Here is a 23,526-nt window from a genome sequence, read left to right on the forward strand (position 1 = left end):
AAAATAGTTGTTGAACCAATGAATGGATGAACGAACGATGAATCAGTGAGTGTGAATACGTGAGAGATACATATTCCAAAGTGCAGACTTGGTCAGCAAATATTTATTGAGTACCTACTGTGTCGCAGGCCCTGTGGTGCATGCCAGGATAAATGGTAAACAAAACAGGGGTCCCGCCTTGGACTAGGGAGTTTCTAAAATCACTAGTTCTAGCTGTATTATTCCATTTCCATGTCTATATGTTTTCACTTTTTATCGTACACCTAATGATTTTCAGGATCACATTTTAGCTAAGAAATCTACCCATTTGCTTAAGCCCCAAATAGGAAGTTCTGATCTACTGTCAGCAAAATCTGGAGTCACAAGTGCCCCAGTGAAAAGTACCCCCGAAAAACTAAAAATCCCCCAAATGCTAAGCTTCCTGACTTTAGGGGTTCTAGGATGGGGACCTCCGATAGAACGGACAGCACGTCCACCAGAGGGCGCTGTGGGGGCAAATTTGTGCCGGGAGGGGAGCTTGACCAGTGACCCTCAAAGCCAGGTAGGCGCCTAGAGTAATTTCTATTCTTCCCTGCGTTTCCTTCCCACCCCTCGAACCATGGTCGCCCCTCCCCCCTATAGGTGGTTCCCCTCTGAATCATCAGCTACTTTCAGGGGCTGAAAGAGGGCTTTTTTGGAAAGACGCCTTGCTTCTGTTCCTGACGCCCCATGTCTCAGACCACTCAGTTTCCAGGCGGGCTGGGTGGGTGGGTGGGACCTCTCGGGCGTCAGAGCCCGGCGCTGCAGGGGCCGCGAAGGGGTTAACCCGGCGGGGGGGGGGGGGAGGGGGAGGGGGAGGGGGCGCGGGCGGCGCCTGCGCTCTGCTTCTCTCCATTGTCTCCACGGCGGCGAGGAGCGCCGGCGAGCGCAGCCCGGGACCGAGCAGGGCGGTGCGGCTGGCGGGGCAGGCGGCGGCGGCGGCTGCGGCTGGAGCGAGAGCGCTACGCCACGCGACCGCGGCTTCCCGAGCTCCGCCTGGCTGCCCAGCGCCGCAGCCCGCCCGAGGCCTGGAGGGGTCCGGGTCGCCGTCCATGGTCGCGGCGTCCTGAGGCGGGGGACGCGCCCGGCGCCCCCAGCCCTCCTCCGCCTCCTGCTGTCGGGCGGGCCGCCTCTTCGGGCGCCTCCCTGCGCCCGCCCGCCCGCTCGCCCGCCGCCTCCCTCCCTCCTTCCTTGCAGCTCCCCCGGCTTTCGGGGGCCCGGGGGCGGCCTGTGGCGCGCCGAGCCCGCGCCGAACTGCGCCTCTTTGGACCTTGAGGGGAAACATGCGTTTGGCTTGGATCGTTTTAAATTCTTAGTTTGGGATCCCCGCTCGCCTGCCTCTTCCGCCCGCGGGTTTTCTTTTCTTTTTTTCTTTTTTTTCCTTTTTTCTTTCCCGGTCTCCTTTTTTGACTCCCTCCCCCTTTATGCTCGCCCAACCCTCCCCCCGCTGCTGAGAAGTGGGGGAGGGTCTCGGCCTCCAGGTTCCCGCCCCACCGGGGCCCGGGCGAGCATGGGGGGCAAGCAGAGCACGGCGGCCCGCTCCCGGGGCCCTTTCCCGGGGGTCTCCACCGATGACAGCGCCGTGCCCCCGCCGGGAGGGGCGCCCCACTTTGGGCACTACCGGGCGGGCGGCGGGGCCATGGGGCTGCGCAGCCGCTCGGTCAGTTCGGTGGCGGGCATGGGCATGGACCCCAGCACGGCCGGGGGGGTGCCCTTTGGCCTCTACACCCCCGCTTCCCGGGGGACCGGCGACTCCGAGAGGGCGCCCGGCGGCGGAGGGTCGGCGTCCGACTCCACCTATGCCCACGGCAATGGTTACCAGGAGACGGGCGGCGGTCACCATAGAGACGGGATGCTGTACCTGGGCTCCCGAGCCTCGCTGGCGGATGCTCTACCTCTGCACATCGCACCCAGGTGGTTCAGCTCGCACAGTGGTGAGTCCGCGGTTGGTGGAGGCCTCAGAGGGTGGAGTGCAAGCGAGGGCGCGCCGGGGCGCCCCACACCTTCGCGCGTGTGCGAAGATTTGGAGGTGGAGTGCGCAACCTGGATCTGTCTGCCTTCCCCTTGGTTTCCGAAGCCAAGGGATGAATGGGATACCCACCCTCTAGAAAAGAGGCTTTCTGAGAGGCTGCGGAGCCGGGCGTATTAGGGCTTCAGGTGTTGGTTCACTTATGGATGCCTATTGAAGTCTCATTCACTGGCATCCCCATCCTCAGGTCTTGTCTGGCTTATCGCAAGTCAGCCTCAAAGCTTTCTTTCTGCAACTGCTGCATTGTGCTTGCCTCACTGGTAACAGAGAGAGAAGGATCCAATTTGACCAAGCGGTGTCTCCTAAACAAAGGGTGTGAAAAAATTGGGGCCAAGTGGTGTTTGGATTAGGGCTCTTGCTGGGAGAGACGGGTGCCCAGTTTTGCCACCCTGCTGGAAATCTGTTTGAATTGTTTAAAGTGGAGCGGCTGCTGTCATAGACAGGTGTGGCCTGCTGGATGGAGGGCCCAGCCGGGAGCCTCCCTGGGAGGCTTTGCAGGACCAGGGCCCTGGTTACCCGTGCTGCATGCAGTAGCCTTGGCTCAATGACTCTTGCATCCCTCCATCTTTTTTCTCCCCCTCCATGCTAAGTGCTTGGTCTTCTGGGTATTCTGCATCTTTTTTTAACCAAGAGGTGGCATTTTATTGCCTGACTGTTGGCACATGTCAGGGGGAAAGGAGGATTCAAAGAACCTGGATGAATTCATTTTGTGAACTTCTGGTGACAGGTCAGCGAAAAGCTGGAGGAGGATTTCCCAGGCTGTAACAGGCAGGGCAGAAAAGGCACTGCTCGGTGCTTCTGGAGGAAAACAGGTCTGTCTGCTTAGCTAACCTGAGAAGCCAGGTTAGGCTTCTAGAAAATTGGTCAGAAGGGGTGTGGGGCCGCTATTTGCTAATTGGCAAGTTGCAGTGAAGAAGTTAACATATTCATACTCCTTTGGGAGACTTCAGAAAATTTAGATATTGTGTAGAAGAAAGATTGCTTTATGGAGGATTTATTTGTTGGATCAGTGTTCTAGCTATTGTGAAATAGGGTAGACTTTTTGTATCTCTATTTCTGTAAACAGTCTTAATCTTTTTTTCAGTTCTTTAAAATAATTGTGAAATCATTTTTAGGAAGAATTAGTGACTAATTTAGGGTAACATTTGAAAGTGGCTTTCAATTGCTAGGATGGAAATTTTTTTTTTTTTTTTTTTTTGCTACGATGGAATTTTAATCCCTGAACAGACCTCTAGCTATCATTGGAGCTTCTCTGACCTGCATGCATCCAACTCTGCCCTGAATGAGATGCAAGGCATGACTACCTTTGGTACTTTTAGACATTTGATCAGCTTTAGACATCTTTTTTTTTTAAACATCTTTATTAGAGTATAATTGCTTTACAATGATGTGTCAGTTTCTGCTCTATAACAAAGTGAATCAGTTATACATATACATATGTCCCCATATCTCTTCCCTCTTGCATCTCCCTCCCTTAGACATCTTGAACTTAATAATACTTCTTATAAAATTTGGTCCAGAAGGAGTCAGGTGTATTTTTGAGATGATTGTAGTTAAGTTTTTAAAAGAACTGTCATTAGTGTCTGATTTTAAGCTGAAGAGTACTGTAAGGAGGTTCTCAAAAAGCACAAGTAGAAATTTTGTGTTGCAAAAATGTAATCTTATAGAGGTTTCTCTGGAGAAGGAGTTCCCTTGCTGAAATTTCTTGTCTGTCTCTTACTAGAAACGTCTTTTTCCTTATTCCACTACCAAGTTCCATGCTGGAGCTATGAGCTTAAAATTGGATTCCAAAACAGACTCCTCAGCTATAAAACCTCAAGTTTTTTAAATCTAGTTGTAGTGAGGTTAGGAAGAGCCACTGAACCAGGGACTATAGGAAAAGTTGGAGCATATTAATCCCTTGAGGGATTAATATTAAAATGGGGGGCGCTGTTAATATTTTGGGTAATATAGTTGTTATAGGACCATCCTGTCCTTTTGCAGGACATTGAACATACCTGGCCCTGCCCACTCAATACTCCCACAAATTTCAAAGTGCTCTTGGTGGGGGCGGGGTATCGCCTGATTGAGAACCACCTCCTTAGGGATTTGTTGTTTTATTCAAATAAAGTAATTAGTTTTTCCTGTGCAGCTCATTTGAGAGGAACTTTGATATTTCCGCTCTTCTGCAATGGTGGTTCTATCTCACCTTCTGCAACAGGCCACAGGCTCTTCCTTCCAGGACATCCCCTTCCTCTCTTGTTTGTTGCTGTAAGAAGAGAAATTTTGGAGCCTTGGGGAAGGTCTCAGCAGTTTTTACTCTTGTGTCTTAAGAGTAGAAGAGTGAAGATTTCGGTGCACAGTTGACTAGATGCCTGGAAGTTGATGTGATGTTGTTGCTTGTGTTCTCAAGGTGCTTTTGGAACTCTTCATAGGCGCAGAAAACAGCTGTCAGTGAAATAAGTGGGGGAGTTCAGTGAGCTAGAGGCTTCCTCAAAAGGCGCGAGCTGATGTTATGTCAAGAGGTAGAATACTGGGGTCTCAGCTCCTCCTTGGAGAAGCTGTGACCTTGGACGAGACACCTCACCTCTCTTGAGCCTTGTCTTTGTTATTTTTAAAATACAAATACAGCCAGCCTGTAAAATTTAAAATACAAATACAGCCAGCCTGTAAAAGTTGCTGCCCAAATGCTGCGAGGATACACACGGTCACATTTGCCTTCTCTGGGCTGTGACCCTTGCACGCCCTATTTCCTTTGCCTGGAATGCTTTTCCTTCCATTCCGCCCAGGGATAGCCTTTTATGATCCCTTAGGGCTCAACTTAAATTTCTCCTTAGAGACCACTCTTAAAAATTGGCTCCCTCCTGTCAGTCTCTCCAGTCACTCGCCTGTTACCTTAATAGCACTTAACACATTGTATTTATCCATTTACTCTTTCTGTTTTAAGTTGACTAAATTTTAAGCTCCATGAGAGGAAGACTGTGCCTCTTGACCACTGTTGTAACTCCTGCACTCCATGTGCCAGGCACAAATATTTGTTGAGTGAATGAATTAGAGTGCCGTATGTTCATCGGCTCATTTAATCATCACTATAACTCTAGGAGGTAAAACGTTTTAATTCCCATTTTACAGGTGAAGAAACTGAGGTGTAAAGGGAGGTTAAGGAACCTACACAAGGCCAGATAGCTAATAGGTGGCAGAGTTGGGATTGAAATGCAGCTCTGCCAGCATCAGAATCCACCTGGTCTCTTAACCATTACCCTCTACTGCCTCTCAACCTAAAACATGAGGAAGCTGGATAGCGTCGTGGAAATTGCACTGCTTGTGTGTCAGAGGGCTAGGCTCCTCCTGCGGTTAGGCTGCTAGTTAACTGCCTGTCTTGTGACCTTGTGCAAGTGAGTCATTTAGCCTCAGAGTCACCATTTCTCCACCTGTAAGATGGAGATAATACCTGTTCTGCTTACCTTGCCGGGTCGCTGTCGTGGTCTCATGAGATGGTGTTTACAAAAGCCAAATAACATAGAAATGGGAAGTGGTGTTCTTACAGGGACACTTCTAGAGTTCTCTGCCTTCTTTCATCTCTTCAGAAGTTGCTGGACAGAGAGATTTAGGATCGTGTGAACTCTTTCCCCGAAATGGAAGCTAGTGTTCTCTACTGAAATCTGACCTGTATTGTGGGGGCCGTCCATAATAAGAATGCCACTTGAGAAGAGCTGCTTTATAGAATCCGAGTAGAGTCCCTTCTTTTCCACATAAAATGCGTTTTGCTATAAGGTGTTTAACTCCTAATGGTTGGTGGTATTCTGGAGGTCTGGTCATCCATTTGTAGTCCTGTTTATCTCAGAATACAGATTTCTAGATGTGGGGGAAAAAATATAGAGGCTCCACCGTGTTGGAAGGAAGAGGTTGCCTGTTTCCTGGGCCCTAATATAAAATGGCTGGTCATTGAGGTCTCCCTCCAACTTCTTAGTCAGATGCGTGTATACACGTGCACGTGCAGAAAACGAAACTGTTCTCTGTTGTTACCAAGCCATCAACAGGGGCTGATAGATGGTGACTTTTTGGTAAGTCTTTGAACATGCCAGCAGGATATCTCATGGGTTCTACTTTGCTGCCACTCTAGGGTTCTCAAGTGATTTAATTTTCTCTGTTCTTAAATAATTAGGGAGAGTTGCCAGTTCCATCGGAGTGGATCAGAAAGCCTCTTTGTGCCTCACTATAGGTGTGCTAGATGTAATGGTTCTCTCCATCGTTTCTGGAAAAGGAGAAGCATTCTGTGGCCTCCAGAGAGCATGATGGGTCCTTGCCCTGCAGAAGTTTTATTCTTAATGAAGACTGGGTTTTCTTGGAAGACTTTTTAAAAAGCAGAGTTTTTTAGCTATTACCATGAGGGCTTATTTTCTATAAAACAAAAAAACAGTTCCCTTGAGGAGAAGATCGTTTCTTGAAGGTCACAGTTAATTCTCCCTCACTGGGGTTTGAAAGGTGTTGCAAGAAACAGTGGTTTCACTCTTAAAGTGTGTGTTTTATGGGATGTGTACATTTTGCCATTAAACAAAGACACACCCCAACTAGGTCACGAGGAATACTCTCTGAGCCAAGCCACTCTTTACCAGAAATGCAACTCCAGTTCCTTTTGGGGAAAGGAACATGCTTTGTATTTGACAGATGTGACATTCAACCCAACCTTATTGGGCACCTGCATTTTAGCAAACCCAATTTTAAAACTAAACTTCAATTTTGACAGTTTCAAAATTGGAAAAAAGTCATAGGGAAGTGGTGGTAACTTAAGCTCTTGGTTTTGCTCTTACTAACCCTTAAGTAGGGGGTGTTTTTAATGACTGGGTCACTGAGGCTGAGGTACCAAAATCTTGAAGTGAGTCCAAAACCTAAATGCTGTTCCCCATCTTTTAGAATGATGGATGTGTACACATTTCCATTTGTTTCTTTTCCAAGCTTTGCCACGGCCTTGTCTCAGATGGTTCCTGGTGATTATGGTGGGTGTAGGCTTGAGTATGAGAATGGACTTCTTACAGGCCTGGCAGTTTTCACCTCTGAATCTTATTTCCTCATAAGAACACAGGTTTATCCTTGAAACCAACAGTTGGGTTCCTGATTTGGATAGGCTAAATGGAGGAGGGGTGCATAACCTGAAGACCAACCCTCAAGTGCGAAGCAAATAAAGAACCAGGTTTAATCTGAAAGCCGCAGCTGGGGTACTCTGTAGGCTGATGAGACTGTTTACCTTGAGATCTCCCTCGAGTTGTTGGAATTGAGAGTACAGCCTTCCTCTGTTGGGAGTAAAGAGGAAGGAGGAATTCGCTGTGCCCCGTAAAGAGGAGGCATGGCAAGAATTTATGGTGCACTCCCGGATCTGTAAAGAGAAGGAGGCAGATGGAGACAAGAGCTCTCCTGATCTCTGTGAATGGTTCAAAGGGTTTTCAAGCTTGACTCTGTCCAGTCTTCTCTAGGGTCTCATTAACAATGCAGAGGACAGGACCCCGCTCCCAGAGTTCAGGAGAATCTGAATTTGTAACAAATGATTCTACACATGTAGTCAGAATACCGTCTATATCTGAAGTGCACCCCTACCATGGATTTAACGTTTCTCTCCATAAACAGAGAGAAAGAACTCTGAATGCTTTTCTCATGCATTCATTAGCATCACTTTCAGTATCACTAAACTAGTCAGATATTTCCCAGGCAGAATACATACAGATCTTCTTTTCTATTGCTCCCAGAGGGTAGATCCACCCAGCAAGAGCATTGTTCATTCTTTGGCTGTTTTCTTTTACATGGTACTAAGCATTTTTCTCCTACAGATAGGCCTGAGCCAATCTGCCTTGGTCCCGAGTTGCTCCGAACAGAAGGTAGTTGTGGCAGTGTCCCCTATCCTTGTGCTACAGAAGGACTTCCTGAGTTACATCCTCTTTCTTATATCCCCAGCTAGACAAGTACAAGATCTCAGGATGAATCCAGACTTTAAAGTGGACAAAATACTTTTTTTTTTTTTTTTTAGCTGACTGAAAGTATGAGACTTTGTGTGTGTGTGTGGAGATCTGTTGAGCTAAGATATTCATTTATTCAACTGAGATTGAGTGCTTCCAGTATACCCAGACCTGTGCTAGGTGCTGGGAATGTATATTTATTATGAAGGTGATTGGCATTACTTTGTTCTTTCTAAGAATTTTTGCTTCCCTACTCCTTTAAGAGAAAGTCTGAATATTGCAGCTTGTGGAAGATTTTACCTTCTTCATCAGTTCCTCTGTTGAATAAACAAATTCAGGCGCTTGTCCATGAGGCTGCTACACGGATGATCTCCTCTCTACTCTTCACTCACATTATTCCTTGTTAACTAAATCCTCTATCTGGGCTGGGGCAGGTGATCTTTTCTTTGTGGTTCCAGTCAAGTGCCTGGTAAGAAGAAATTCCTCATATGTGCCAATATAAATGGTCCTCTTATCTTCTCAATGAAAATATCAAAAGAAAAACTGTTTTTTCATTATCTTTGACTTCAGTGTCTTTGTCATCCCTAGAGCCACTTTTCTTTCTGGTCACTGAACACTGTTTTCTAGAAGCCTGATCCACCGCCTTTTAAACCCATCTCTCTAAAATTTATCCCAGGCCGAAATGTACATAAGGAAATGTAAGAGTTTTCCTCCTTGGTCTTGTGTTTGTCTCTGAGCTCCACGACATTGACACTTTAGTGCTGTTTTAAGTAATTTTTAAAGCCTTGTGTATGATAGGCAGCAGTAGTGACTGAAATGTCATTTCCCCCCTGGAATAATGATTAAATCTGTGTTATAGTTGAGTATTTTTTTGCCCAAAGTACAGAATGTAGGGAAATGTTCCATGCTGAAAGACTTTATGCAGACTTTGGCTGTAAGGTGATACCTTACTCTCTGAAGGATAATCTTTGGAGAAACCCCTGGTTACATTTGGGCATCTGTGGTCCTTTTGGTCTTGATGAATTAGACTCGGCATAGCGCGGCTCCAGCTTGCTGGCTGGTAGTACTTTCAGCCCTCTGCAAAGGGTAATTGAGTAAGCCATGCTTCAAAAGGAGTTGTTCTGAAATTAGCCACCTCTGTACTGTACAGTATCTTTTAAGGTCAAAGTTGATTTATTATGTGTGGGAGAAACTTAAATCTAGAGTCAGTCCAGATGATCTGAGACAGAGGTAGGAGGAGAATGCAGGACTGAGACTCCAAGACTCCGGCCAGCTTGGTCATTTTGCCCATATTTCTCCAGTCCCTGGAGATCTTTTCATTTGTTTCCCTCTCAAATACCACGCCCCCCGCCCCCCCCCCCCCCCCCCCCCGCACTGAGAAGGTGCTTTTCCTTAGAGAAAAACTAAGAACTATTAAGACTCTTTTATCTTGATGCCTGCTTAAGTACTCCAGGAATCCTACAGGGATTTGAGGGAGCCCTTGGGATTCCAGCCTAAACCAATGAAGTACTTGGTCTACCATAAATACAAGTGAGCTTTCTGTAATATTGGTCTATTCTCTTTAAATCATACGCACATTTTTTTTTTGCGGTACGCGGGCCTCTCACTGTTGTGGCCTCTCCCGCTGTGGAGCACAAGCTCCGGACGCGCAGGCCCAGTGGCCATGGCTCACGGGCCCAGCCGCTCCGCAGCATGTGGGATCTTCCCGGACCGGGTCACGAACCCCCGTCCCCTGCACCGGCAGGCAGACTCCCAACCACTAGCGCCACCAGGGAAGCCCCCATACACACTTTTAATGCCCCCAGAGGCACAGCACCACCTAAGTCAGCTTTTCAAAGAAACTTTGTGGTAACACTGCCCACTACTGTGATAAGCATTACGAAGTATGACACGTATTATTAGATTTCCTCAATCCTGGTCAGAAATGGCTAAAACATTCAAAACTATTGCAGCCAGCCCTGGCGAACTCTGGTAAGTCCAAGGCCTATGCCCAGGGCTGGCTTGCAAGTTAGCTGCCTTCCATCTTAATATCTGATGAGCCCAGTCTTGTTGGCTGAGTTTAATGCATCCATTTCCTACCTCCTCTCAGCCCAGAGGCCAAATGCAATGTAAAAGGATAGTGAATCTAAGCATCTCCAGCATTTTGAGGTATAGGAATCTCCTATGAAGTGACAGACCTTTGAGAAATAGTATTATGAGCTGTTCTGTTTTTGCTGTGACTTTGGGAAACCTTTGGATTCTTCTACTGAACATTTGTTTGAAAAAAAAAATCTTTTTAATGAAACAGTGGAGTCAGAAAGCAGCCGCTCCTTCTCATAATAGCATTTCTCACCAGGGGAATTTTTGGTAGCTTTTGGAGGAGGGTTTTGAGTAGGTTGTGGAAGATAAATCCCTCGGTTGAACATAACCAAAGGCTGCCATATCAGAACTCTGGTGCTTTCCGTGCTGACAGCAAGCCCTGAATTCAAAGTGCAGGACAGCAGAATAGAATAGGGAGGGCTGTGCTCAGTGAACTGTCCCAGTAGCATGACCAACAAGACTGGAGTTTCAGCATTCAAAGTCAGTTCATTAAAACACTATTGTAGTGTAAAAGGATCATGAAATGGAGGCCCTGGGTCAGAGGGCCCAAGGCCATTTACAAGAACAACATCATATTTCTGGATTAAGGGATGGCTGCAGGCCTAACGATGAGAATATAAGAGCCACGAGTGTGCCTCCTTTTTCCATATTGTGAAATGGTGGCATGGTGCTTGGCACTGACTGTGGGACTACCTCACATAGAGAGGATTCTACAGAGTCTGTGCTCTGAAGAATTTAGGTCTAATAAAGCACTTAGAATGTTTCCCAAAGTGAACAGTTCACCCAGTGTCTTTATAGGATGGTGAAAAGGGCATGCTGGAGATACTTAGAGTTTAGAACAAGCCAGGATTATAATACCAACATCCAAAATGCCTGTCCCCTGGGTTTCCCTGGTGGCTCAGTGGTTAAGAATCTATCTGCCTGCCAACGCAGGGGGAACACAGGTTCGAGCCCTGGCCTGGGAAGATCCCACATGCTGCAGAGCAACTAACCCCGTGAGCCACAGCTCCTGAGCCTGCGTGCCACAACTACTGAAGCCCGCCCGCCTGGAGCCCGTGCTCTGCAACAAGAGAATCCACTGCGGTGAGAAGGCTACACACTGCAACGAAAAGTAGCCCCCGCTCACCGCAACCAGAGAGAGCCCGCACGCAGCAATGAAGACCCAATGCAGCCAAAAATAAAATTAAAAAAAAAAAGCCTGTCCTCAGCCTCTCTGCCCACCGGAAACTGAGTTTTCACTGTTTCCAACTTCAGTGACTTAAGTACTTCTTAGGTCCTCATGTCTGAGCCACGTCTTACGTAAGCTACAGACAGAGGAAAGTCTAAAATGTTATTACAACTGTTGAGATTTGCTTTCCTTTGGAAAGTCATAGTTGTGTCCATTCTGTGTTTTCCTGGCTTTGTACTTTTCTTCAAAGCCTCTTACCAGTTCCAAGTCTCCAGAGCTCAATAAAGGGGAACAGGAAGCCAGCGTTTGATGCCTAAGAGCCAGCAATAACTAAGAGAAAAGGGCAGAAGCATGGAACTGGGAGGGGGAGTTCTGGGCCTTGAAGGTATCCAGGTCTCTAGGATTATAGATACATCCTGCAGAGATGACTTTAACCAACTTCTTCAAACAAGAAAAAAGCAGTAGGAACCTCTGTTCTGAGAGGACAAATTTCCCTTAGGTTATATAGTGGAGGCTCAACATTTTTAATTGATGGCATAATTACAAAGTATCTTTTACATAAGAAGCTCAAAACAATTAAGAAAAAAGTGATAAAAAATTACCACTTTTATAAAAGAGCAGGAATAACTTTCCTCTCTTTTCCCTGAGGGTCCCCAGGGTACATCTTGTCATGGGATCCAAGCTGGATCCTGACCCTTCCTTTTCCTGTCCATTCACATTTATTAGATGAACTCTATAAAGTTTCAGTCCTGTGACTGTAAGATGGGAGGGTCACAGGTGTTTGTGCTATTTCAATTTTGGTTTCACTTGCACATTTTAGGAAATCACATAGTGGTGTGACTCTGAATAGGAGTTCTTGTCTCTTGGAATCTTTTCAAAAAATGAACTATTTCAGGCATGCAAAAGAGATAATGTACTTACCTGCCAAGCAGATTAATATTGGGTTGGCCAAAAAGTTCATTCGGGTTTTCCCATAACATCTTCTAACTAGAACATTGCAGATGTAATTGTATGGAGGTCGCTCAATTCCTATTTTTCTCCTTCCCTTCCCAAAAGTAACCACTGCCCTGACTCTCCTGTTGATCATCCTGTATGTGTTCATACTTTTCACTGCCTGTTTCTATCCAAAACAGTATTTAACTTATGTAAACTTTATAATGTCTCTATCCTTTCATATCTCTGTTTATAGATATAACTCAAAATGGATGTGAGATCTGTAAATCCATTGTACTATATGCTGCTATAGCACATTCATTTTTGCTGCTCTAGTCTATTGTAAGAATATACCACAGATATCACCATTTATCAATCCATTCTCATCAGTGGATATTAAAGTTATATTCAGTGACTTCAAGGATGTTTTGCTGTTTCCTTGTATACTTGAATGAGAGTTTTTCTAGAGTACATCCTTAGTCTTGAGATAGCTGGGTCACAGGCTCATATATATACCTTCAACTCTTGATTAAATATTGCCCAGTAGGTTGCCAATGTGCTTGTACCAATTTATACTCCCCAAATAGCATATTTTCACTTGTTACGTGTTCTTGCCAAAACTTGATATTGTCATACTTGAATTTTTGGCAAGTTCTGGTGAGTGTGAAATGGTATATCGTTGTGATTTTTGTTATTTATATACTTGATATAATACATATTTACATATAATTAATATACTGATGTATATTTAATCATCATTCTTGTTCATGTCTTTTATCCATGTTTATATTGGATGGTTCATCCTTTTCTTACTAGTTTGTATGAATTTGTGTTTTTATTTCATTTTGTTTCCAGATATACATCTGTATATCCCAGTGTATGGGTTATCTCTTTATTCTCCTTGCGATTTCTTACGGTTAACTTACCTTTAATATAATTGAATATTCCAGTGTTTTCCCTAATGGCTTGTGCATTTTGTGTCCTAAGAAAGATTTTTCTTTCCTTGAGGTCGTAAAGATTATTGTCTTACATTTTCTTCTAAAAGTTTTAAAATTTTGCCTTTCATATTTGAGTCCTTAATCTATGGAGAATTAAATTGTTTGAATGGAGTAAGATAAGGATATATTTTCCTTCTTCCATATGAATAACCAGCTCTCCCAGCAGCAAGTGAGGAATGGTAAAGTCTTTTCCTACTGATTTGCAAAGCTGTCTCTATCAAGTTTCAAGATACCTCTATCGGGCTTCCCTGGTGGCGCAGTGGTTGAGAGTCCGCCTGCCTGCCGGTGCAGGGGACGTGGGTTCGTGCCCGGTCCTGGAGGATCCCACATGCCGCGGAGCGGCTAGGCCCGTGAGCCATGGCCGCGTCCGGAGCCTGTGCTCCAAAACGGGAGAGGCCACGGCAGTGGGAGGCCCGCATAGAAAAAAAAAAAAGAAAAAGATACCTCTATCAAAATATCAAGTTTCCTTCCAGGCATGGATTTGTTCCTGGGCTTTTTATTCTGTCCCATTGGTCAAGTTGTCTATCCTTGTCCTAATACTTTCTTAATTACTATAGTTTTGTCTTGCTGTGTAGAAGGGCAAATCCTTTCATATTGTTATTTATTCTCTTTCAAAGCTGTGTTGTCTAAATAAAGCTTTCTAGGGACAAATAAGGGAATCCAGGTAGAATCAACAAAATGAAGTACAGAGTACCAGGAACTGCTCTGTTTATAGCTGTTTTTTTTTTTTACGGGTACGCAGGCCTCTCACTGCTGTGGCCTCTTCCGTTGCGGAGCGCAGGCTCAGCGGCCCCGGCTCATGGGCCCAGCCGCTCCGCGGCACGCGGGATCCTCCCAGACCAGGGCACGAACCCGCGTCCCCTGCATCGGCAGGCGGACTCTCAACCACTGCGCCACCAGGGAAGCCCTATAGCTGTTATTCTTAATGAGGACATCTGGCAAACCGACCCTAATGGACAGTTTCACATTTTTTCCCCTACTATATTGCACAAACAGTAACATTTCCCCATGTCTTTGTATTGCAAACAGCAGAATAAACAGTTCCGTATGTTACAGATAACAACAATAAAACAACAGAAACTGCTTAGCTATTTTTGGCGCTTTTTGCTTCCAGATAAATTTAAAAATCAGCTTTGTCAACTTCTATGGGGGAAGAACTGTTAGGATATTTACTGGAGTTTTATGTTGAGTTTAGCAATTGCCGTCTTATAAAATTGGGTCTACCCGTGAACCTGATGGGAACGGACTTACAGAGGTAAGAATAAAATTTTTTTACATCTTTAAAAACTTTGAAATAATTTCAGACTTACAGAAAAGTTGCAAAAAATGCAAAATAAAAACTGCATTTCTGTTAGCCAGAATCTTCAAATGTTACTGAAAAGACAAATAGTCGAATGTCCATTAAGTTCTTAATTCTGCAAAGCAGCTTAAAGTATTAATAAATAAAACATCTCAAGTCTGAGGAATCTACATGGACCTGTTCTTAGGAATGGGAAAGCCACATGAACTTAAAGTGACATGGTGTCTGAAGGGTGGCTAGCCCTAATATGGAGATCTACTTTCTTCAGAGTTGGTCTGTATCCTTATGTGATTGGAAATAGATCAAGTCCCAAGCTCTGCTCCCACGGTATGTGCTGTGATCTCATCTGATGGAAGAAGGGCTTCTTGCCCTTCAATTGAGAGTCTCAGACAGCTGGAGCCTGGGTAGTTCAGGTCAAGTCTGCCTCAGTATCACCTGAGAATGTCTTCTGGAGGCTTGGCTTGGCTGAGCCAGAGGTGCCTGCATAGGAGATGCCAGCCATGAGACACCCCTTCTTGGAAGGCAGCTGTGCTCACCAGTATACCACTCACGCACACGTGAAACCGCTTCTTAGGAGTGGCAGCGTGGGATAGTGGTTAAGGTTAAGTGAGGCTTATAATAATTATATCTATCATACAGTACTATTGTATCAATTAAATGAGCTTATAGGCATATCCACATCACTCAAAACATTGCCCAGCAGATAGTAAGTGATCAGTGAAAGCAACCTCTTATTATTATTTGATGTCTCTGGGTAAAGCTTAGTAATTATCTAAAGATCTTGAATCTTTTTTGTTAGATTTACCCCTGGGTACCTTATAGTTTTTTGGTTTATGCCGTAAATAGTATTTTTAAAATTTTTTATAATTATTTCAGGTTTCTGGTATATTTAGCAGACTTGTTGAACTCTTATAGGTCTAATAGTTTTAATGGAAAGCATCTACAGAGAAAATCCAAGAGAATCACGTTGGTAAATAATAACTGTTTTGTTTCTCCTTTTCTAATTCTCTTGTGTGTCACTCCTCTTCCTTACCTTAGGATTGCTGGCAATTTCCTCTGGAAAAAGTTTATTTGACTCTATAACCATAGGCATCCTTGTTTTCCTCCTATTAAAGGAAGTGCTTCTTGCATTGGAAGCATTGTGTATGTTTTCGATGGCTAGCCTTTATTTCCTTCTATTCTTAATTTGTTAAATTAAATATCACAAATGGTTATTTTATCAAAATGTCCCTTACATTTATTCACATCGTCCTTCTCCTTTAATTCATTACTGAGGTGAATTGTATCAATAGATTTTGTAGTGTTAAACTATCGTTATATTCTTTAAATAAACCCTACTTGGTTGTGATGTGTTCTATTTTTATACATTGCTAGATTTAATATGTTAATATTCTACTTGGGATTTCTGCATATGTTATAAAATTTCACTCATAATTTTTATACTATCTTTTTCTTGTTATTAAGATTAATGTAACCTTTTATAAGGCAGTTAGGAGTGTATGTTCATTTTTTTCTCAAAGAGTTTGTATAAAGGTGTAGTAGAGTTCTGGCTGCAAACAGATGGCACACTCAAATTTAATTGAACAGACAGTTTACAAAGGTGTGGCCAGGATTAAAGGAACTAACAGTGGATGGTGAAGCATCTGGAGACTGGCCACAGTGGGAAGTTCTTATAACACCTAGATCTGAAGTGCATGGGAAGGGAGCCATTACCAAACATGATGAGAACTGTAACCCTGGGAGAGGTGTCCCACAGAACTGTGGACTTACATAGGAGAAAGGAACCACTGCCATACCATGGCAAAGCACAGAGAGCACCAGGTAATAAGTACCCCCAGTCTCTCTATCATCTTGTCCTCAGGTTTCTTGATTCCCATTGGCCAAATGCAACAGAAGTTTGGGAGGCAAGGAAACCGTGTCCAGACTTGTTATTCTTCTGGAGAGAAGGCTAACAGAGAGGAAAGTGGATCTGGAAGAAACAGATAAAGGCAAAGGAAATACCTGTATTTTGAATGGTTGGTGGACCTTACATGTAGAATTCTCCTGTAAAACTATCTGGACCTAGGACTTTTTTTGTTGAGTAGGCTTTTATCTAATGATTCAAGTTCTTCAGTGTTACTGGCCTGTTCAGGTTTTCTATTCTTGTGTCATATATTTCAAGACAGACTCTGTGTCTATCTCTATATTATGTCCCCCTTTTCATTCCTAATATTATTTGTATGTTTTCTTTTTATTCTTGGTAAGTCTTGCCAGACCTATTTTTTATTATTTTATTTTCAAAGGAGCATTTTTTGGTTTTGTCCATTGCCTCCCCTCTGCCTGCCACATTTCATTGCTTTATACTCTTAACTGTATTTTATCTTTCCTTCTACTCTCATTGGGCTTACTGTTTATGCTTTTCTAACTTCTTAAGTGTACCCTATGCTCATTTACTTTTTAATCTCCTTTTCTAATATAGTCATTTAAGGCTCTAGATTTTTCCTTTGAGCACTTCTTTAACTGGGTCCCATGATACTTTAAAATATTTATTTTTTGGCTGCATTGGGGATTAGTCGCGGCACACAGGATCTTTCATTGCGGTGTGCAGGCTCTTTGTTGTGGCACATGGGCTCCTCTTTAGTTGTGGCACGTGGGCTTAGTTGCCCCGCGGCATATTGGATCTTAGTTCCCTGGCCAGGGATCGAACTGGTGTCCCTTGCATTGCAGGACGGATTCTTAACCACTGGACCACTAGGGAAGTCCCTGGGTCCCATGATTTTTGATCTGTAGTGTTTCCTTTATCATTCATTTCTAGGTATTTTCTACTTTTTAGTATTTCTTTGATTCGTGAGCTATTTATAAGTATATTTTAAAATTTCCAAAAAATTTTAAGTTGGCCTCTAACATGATTGCATTATAGTCACAGAGCAGTCTCTATAATCCTGATTGGTTTTTATTGATGCTTAATTTGTGGCACATTGCATAGTCAGTTTCCATAAATATTTCATTCATGCTTGAGAAGATTGTGTTCTGATTGTTGGGTGAAATTTGATTCTGATATCCTTAGATCAAGCTTATCAGTTGTGTTGTTCAAATCTTCCTTATCTTACTAAATTTTGGTGTTCTTGATTTACCAGTTCCTGAGAGAACTATGTTAAACTCTCTCTGACCATGGCTTCGCCAACTTCACTTTATAATTTTGTCAAATTTTGCTGTGTGTAATTTGAACTTTTCTCAAGTATATAGTTGTTTAGAATTGTTTATGTCCTTCTGGAGAATTGCTTTTGTAGAGAACATCTTTATCTCTAGTAATACTTTTTTCTTTGGTCTATTTTCTTTTGTATTAATGCCAGCTTTCTTTTTGTAACTATTTGCTAGTATCTTTTCCTGTCCTTTTATTTTCAGTCCCTGTTTCCTAATGTCTTAGATGTGTCTCCTGTAAATGACAGATAGTTGGGTTTTTTTCAACCTAATCTGAGACTTTTTTTTTTTTTGGTGCGGTACGCGGTCCTCTCACTGTTGTGGCCTCTCCCGTTGCGGAGCACAGGCTCCGGACGCGCAGGCTGAGCGGCCATGGCTCACGAGCCTATCTGCTCCGCGGCATGTGGGATCTTCCCGGACTGGGACACGAACCCGTGTCCCCTGAATCGGCAGGCGGACTCTCAACCACTGTGCCACCAGGGAAGCCCCCCTCAACCTAATCTGAGACTTTTAATTTGCAAGTGTAATCCATTTTTTAAAAAATATATTTATTTATTTAGGCTGTGCTGGGTCTTAGTTGCGGCATGTGGGATCTTTAGTCGTGGCACGCGGGCTCTTAGTTGTGATATGCAAACTCTTAGCCGCGGCATGCGGGATCTAGTCCCCAACCAGGGATTGAACCCGGGCCCCCTGCATTGGGAGAGTGGAGTCTTACCCACTGGACCACCAGAGAAGTCCCAAATCCATTTAAAAAGTATTCTGAATACCACTATATGTTAACTTAGTATCTAATTAGTATAAAATATACGATTTAATATCTTATTAAATATATTGTTATTTAATATGTTGTTTTGTGTTATGTACCGTATGTTTTGTTTGCATTTTTCTCCTTTCCTGCCTTCTGTTAGATAACTTGGGTTTTCTTTATCACCATCTGGAAGCTTTCAATTCTTTTAGAGGCTACTCTTAAATTTTTGGCTTGCATACTTGAAAAAAAAATCTAACATTAAATCAGTATCTCTACTCTCTTCCCAAATAAAAAAGAACCCACAGTTTGTCTTACACACTGTTGAGATTCAGTATTCATTTTTTTTTTTTTTTTGGTCTGCTTTGGGTCTTCATTGCTGTGCACGGGCTTTCTCTAGTTGTGGTGAGCTGGGGCTACTCTTCCTTGCAGTGCGTGGGCTTCTCATTGCAGTGGCTTCTCTTGTTGTGGGCTCTAGGTGCATGGACTTCAGTAGTTGCAGCATGCGGGCTCAGTAGTAGCAGCATGTGGGCCCTAGAGCATGCAGACTTCAATAGTTGTAGCGCATGGGCTCATTAATTGCGGTGCGCAGGCTCTAGGGCATGCAGGCTCAGTAGTTGTGGCTCATGGGCTCAGTAGTTGTGGCTCACGGGCTCTGGAGCACAAGCTCAGTAGTTGTGGCACATGTGCTTAGTTGCTCCGTGGCATGTGGGATCTTCCTGGACCAGGGTTCAAACCCGTGTCCCCTGCAGTGGCAGGTGGATTCTTAACCACTGCACCACCAGGGAAGTCCAAAATTCAGTATTCTAATTCCACTTCATTTTTGTACTCTAGAATTAGTTGTTGCTGTTCTTATTTGATAAAGTCTGCTTGTTTGGAGTCACCCACCTGCTTAGCAAATTCTTTGCCTACTGTTCCTTCTTTCATCATACTTCATCCTTCTGAGTTAAATTTCCTTCTTCCAGAGGTAGGTGTTAAGTTTTTTTTCAGTGAGAATTTATTAAGCATAAACACTTTTTTTTGCTTGCAAATTAAAAAAGTGTTTTTATTTGCTGTAACTATTGAATGGTAATTTAGCTGGGTATAAAAATCTAGGTTGGCAGTTATTTTTTTCTCAGCAGTTGGACAAAGTTATTCTATTTCATTATCTTTTGGCATCTGATATTGTAATTAAGAAGTCTGATTCTCAGATCTTACAGTTAATTTGTTTTTTTCTGTTAGCTGCTTTATAATCTTTTCTTCTTCTTTTTAAAAATATTTATTTATTTATTTATTTATTTATTATTTGGCTGTGCCAGGTCTTAGTTGCGGCATGTGGGATCTTCATTGCTGAGTGTGGGATCTTTGTTGCGGCATGTGGGATCTTTAGTTGTGGCATGTGGGATCTTTAGTTGAGGCATGCAGAATCTTTAGTTGCGACATGCAGGCTCTTTGTTGTGGCATGAAGGATCTAGTTCCCTGACCAGGGATCTAACGCGGCCACCTGCATTGGGAGTGTGGAGTCTTAACTGCTGGACCACCAGGGAAGTCCCTATAATCTTTGCTTTGTTCATGGTATTCTGCAAATTTACTGTTGTGTTGTGTGTTCAGGGTTTGATTTATTTTTATTTTTCTTGCTTGCTATTTGTCCCTGAATCTGAGAGTTCATGTCTTTCAAAGAATCTGAGAAATTCTCAACCATGTATCCCTGCAAATTTTGCCTTTGTTTTATTCTCTCACATCTTTCCTTTTGGGAATCTTGGAAGTCATGTATTGGACCTTTTTCTTCTATCCTTCACGTTTCTTAAACAGTTCCATATTTTCTAACTCTTTATTTCTGTATGCTGCACTCTTGGTAATTTCCTTTTTCTACCTTTCAGTACAGTAACTCTTTCTTCACCTGTTTTTTAACCTGTTCATTGAGTTTTATGTTTCATTGAACTACATTTTAAATTCCTTGTGGGTTGTTTACTTTTTACCTTCAATTGTGTAAAAAAAATTTTAAATGAGTAAGTCACCTTACCTTCATGGTTTGTTTTTCTCTTTGGGAAAGTAAGTGCGGTTGGCTAGCTGCTTTCTGTTCTCTTTCTGCTCAGAAATCCCATAAAGCCCTATCACTGGCATTACACTGTGGAGCAAAGAAGCACTATGAACAGGGAAGCAGGAAGCTGTAAGCCCATCATCATTTTGTTCTCTACTCCCAGAGGAAGAGCAGCTCCTGAGTCATATAGGGAAATCTTTGAGCACTGTACCTCTTGGGGGCTCACAGCTGTGGCAAGGATCTGTTTCTATGGCAACAGAAGACTTAACTCTTCCTCTCTACTCAGGATATGCAGAGGGAAGTTCCAGGATAAACTTTTAGAGCTTTCCATTTTCCAGGGAGCCTGGATTTATTCTCTTTCTTCTGTCCTGTATAGTAGCACTATGCAGTATAGTAGCCACTGGCCACCTATAGCTATTTAAATTACAATTAATTAAAATGTAAAACTTCCTTTGAGTCACACTAGCCATATTTCAAGTGCGCAGTAGCCACAAATTGCTAGTGACTACTGTAATTGGACAGCACAGATATAGAACATTTCCATCATTGCAGAAAGTTCTATCAGACTGTGCTGTTCTGAAGTCTTCCATAGTATTCTCACAGTAGACAGAGAATTGGTAAGTGTGTAGTTTCAGAAAATAGATCAAGTGAACCTATTGATAACCAGAAACTAGAAGGCTTTCTTTAGAGTTATCACCATTCTGTACTGTCTATATGTGGGAAGAATTCAGAGAGGGTATTGCATTCTGAGAATGATTTGCGGGATGAAATGGTAAACCCAAGCCTACTTGTCTTACCTGTAGTTTGATACCACGGGAAGAGGGTAAGTAGAGAGGTGAATGAACCTGATGTTGAATAAACTTTGGGGAACATGGAGAAAAATTACTGCATGGGTCTATTGATTTTATGCAATTGTGATTAAACTGAGAATAGGGACGATGGGTTCATGAGTGACTGGAGATAACCAGCCCAAGGTCTTATTACTTGAAAGTTGACTCAGGTTGGAAATTCCTTGTAGTGAAATCATCTTTCTCCACCCCCTTAAATTGCCATCTCATTCTCCTGAGTTGCAGTAGAACAGTTAAAGATTCTCAAGAGAAGAAAAGAGGTACCTTTTTCCTCCAAACCCCCTCCCCCAACATATACACACCCACACCTTCTTCAAATTTAGCAACATTTCACAGCGACTGAACTCAAGATAGACCAAAAATAAGAACAATGTGGGTCATACCAGCCTGGCCCCAACAGGTTGTGAAGAGAAGGAAGAGCCAGTGACCCCAACCTTGTTCTTTGCCTATGACAAAGAACTGCTAAAAAACGTACTTCACTCTTTATTATGGAGCTCTACATGGACTCAGAATCCTTCTCAACACAGTACTTGGGTCCCCAAGTCAGACTTACTAGCTGAAGTTGGCATGCGAGACTAAACCTGTTTACTGTTCTTTGTTAGGGATTTGAGGTTTGGAGTTTGCTATTCTGAGAAGGGACATTGTTCTCGTTGATTGCAGAGTACCATTATGAACCAAATATGGTAGTTGAGGAAGTTTTTTTTTTTTTCTAATTCTATCTGGAGTATTCATGGCCCATGGTATAGAGTAGGTACCCAAATAAAAGTTGTTCATTGAAGATACACATGGAAAAGGAAGTTAATTCTAGAGGTGAAGATAAAGGTAATTTTTATGAGAAAGTATCCATTACTTATTAGTTCATCCTGGTGGAATTTGTAGGGTAGCTTGGAGTTGACTTTCTGGAAGAAAATTAATCCAAAAGAAAAAGATGGCTTGTAAGACAACTGGGAAGGATTTAGAAAGAATTCAGAGGCAGCATTTGTAGAAGAAAAAAGAAGAAACTGTAAAAGAGAAAAATGTCCTATAGCAGGTGAAAAGTTGGAAAGGACGAACTAATAGATGCTCTGCAGAAATAGAGAAGTTAACAGACCTTTGTGGTTTCCAGGTTAGCAGTTTTTTGTTTTTCAAGCAAATCTGGAAGCATGGATTCTTCCTGGGTTTTTTTTCCTGATCACAGAAATAATCAGAATATTCATTGTAAAGATTTCAAACATTGATGTATTGATAGAAAGCAAAAGTTCCCCATAATTCCTTTGGTATGTATTTCTCCAGATTTTTGCCCCCGCGGACTAGTAGATATGTTTAAAACAGTAGAAATCACATTCTGCTTATCTCTTTTCGCAACCTCTGTCTTTTTTTTTTGTTTGTTTGTTTTTTGTTTTTTGTTTTGTTTTGCGGTATGCGGACCTCTCACTGTTGTGGCCTCTCCCGTTGCGGAGCACAGGCTCCAGAGGTGCAGGCTCAGCGGCCATGGCTCACGGGCCAAGCCGCTCCGCGGCATGTGGGATCTTCCCGGACCGGGGCACAAACCCGTGTCCCCTGCATCGGCAGGCGGACTCTCAACCACTGCGCCACCAGGGAAGCCCAACCTCTGTCTTTTATTTAATGTTTTCTTCATTGTTCCATGTCATTCCATGTGCATGTGTAGATTTTATTTTGTTTTTGTTTCTGTTGTTATCTCCAGAAATTTGTACCTGCGAGGAGGGACCTATTCAGAGCAAATCCCCCCCGCCCACCTCCCAGCCATTGTGCCTGTTTGGGTGAACTCATGATGTAATAGGTTGATGCCCAAGAAGTTTGCCCCCAAAATGCTTTCACCCTTTTACCTCTTTGGTAGAGAGACCATATCTTTCATTTGGTCACACTTCTCTGTAAGTTGTTATAAGAATGCCTCAGGGAAAGATCACATAGCCCCTCCTGTTAATTTAGTTTGTTCTCAGTAGAGCAATTAAATTATAGAATAGAAAGAGCCCAGAGCTCAGCCCCAAATGCAGAGAATATTTGGTACATATATAACACTAGGCAATAGGATTCATAGGGCCCCTGTTCTTCTCTCCTTCAGCCTCAATCCTGAGACGATCTGAGTATGTCCAACTCCTTCCGGAGTTCACTGCTTCTTCCCATTTTTACTTCTGATGGGATGATTGCTTCTGCCAATAGCTAGACTTAGAGCATAAGAAAATTTTACCTTGGATCCACAATCTGAGCCGCCCTAAAAGAAAACAACAGGTGGGAGGCAGGGGTGGAGACATTTCAAGCCAGGCCTGTACAAGGCAGCTAA

The 23,526-nt window shown here is 43.3% G+C and overlaps 1 protein-coding gene across 3 annotated transcripts in view; it reads left to right on the top strand.

Annotated features, from left to right (window-relative positions):
- The first annotated feature begins 920 nt into the window (after window positions 1-920).
- Window positions 921-23,526, top strand: part of ZNRF1 (zinc and ring finger 1) — a 99,816-nt gene continuing 77,210 nt past the window's right edge. For 2 of the 3 annotated variants that reach the window (XR_009536924.1, XM_060129870.1), the window contains exon 1: window positions 921-1,952. Coding sequence is in view for 2 of the 3 variants with exons in the window: in XM_060129870.1 (XP_059985853.1) it covers window positions 1,529-1,952 (424 nt within the window). In the remaining variant the exon portion in view is untranslated. The remainder of the gene's footprint in view (window positions 1,953-23,526) is intronic. The other variant, XM_060129868.1, reaches the window with a different exon arrangement.

The sequence above is a fragment of the Lagenorhynchus albirostris genome, chromosome 19 (genome assembly GCF_949774975.1).
Source record: "Lagenorhynchus albirostris chromosome 19, mLagAlb1.1, whole genome shotgun sequence".
NCBI lineage: Eukaryota > Metazoa > Chordata > Mammalia > Artiodactyla > Delphinidae > Lagenorhynchus > Lagenorhynchus albirostris.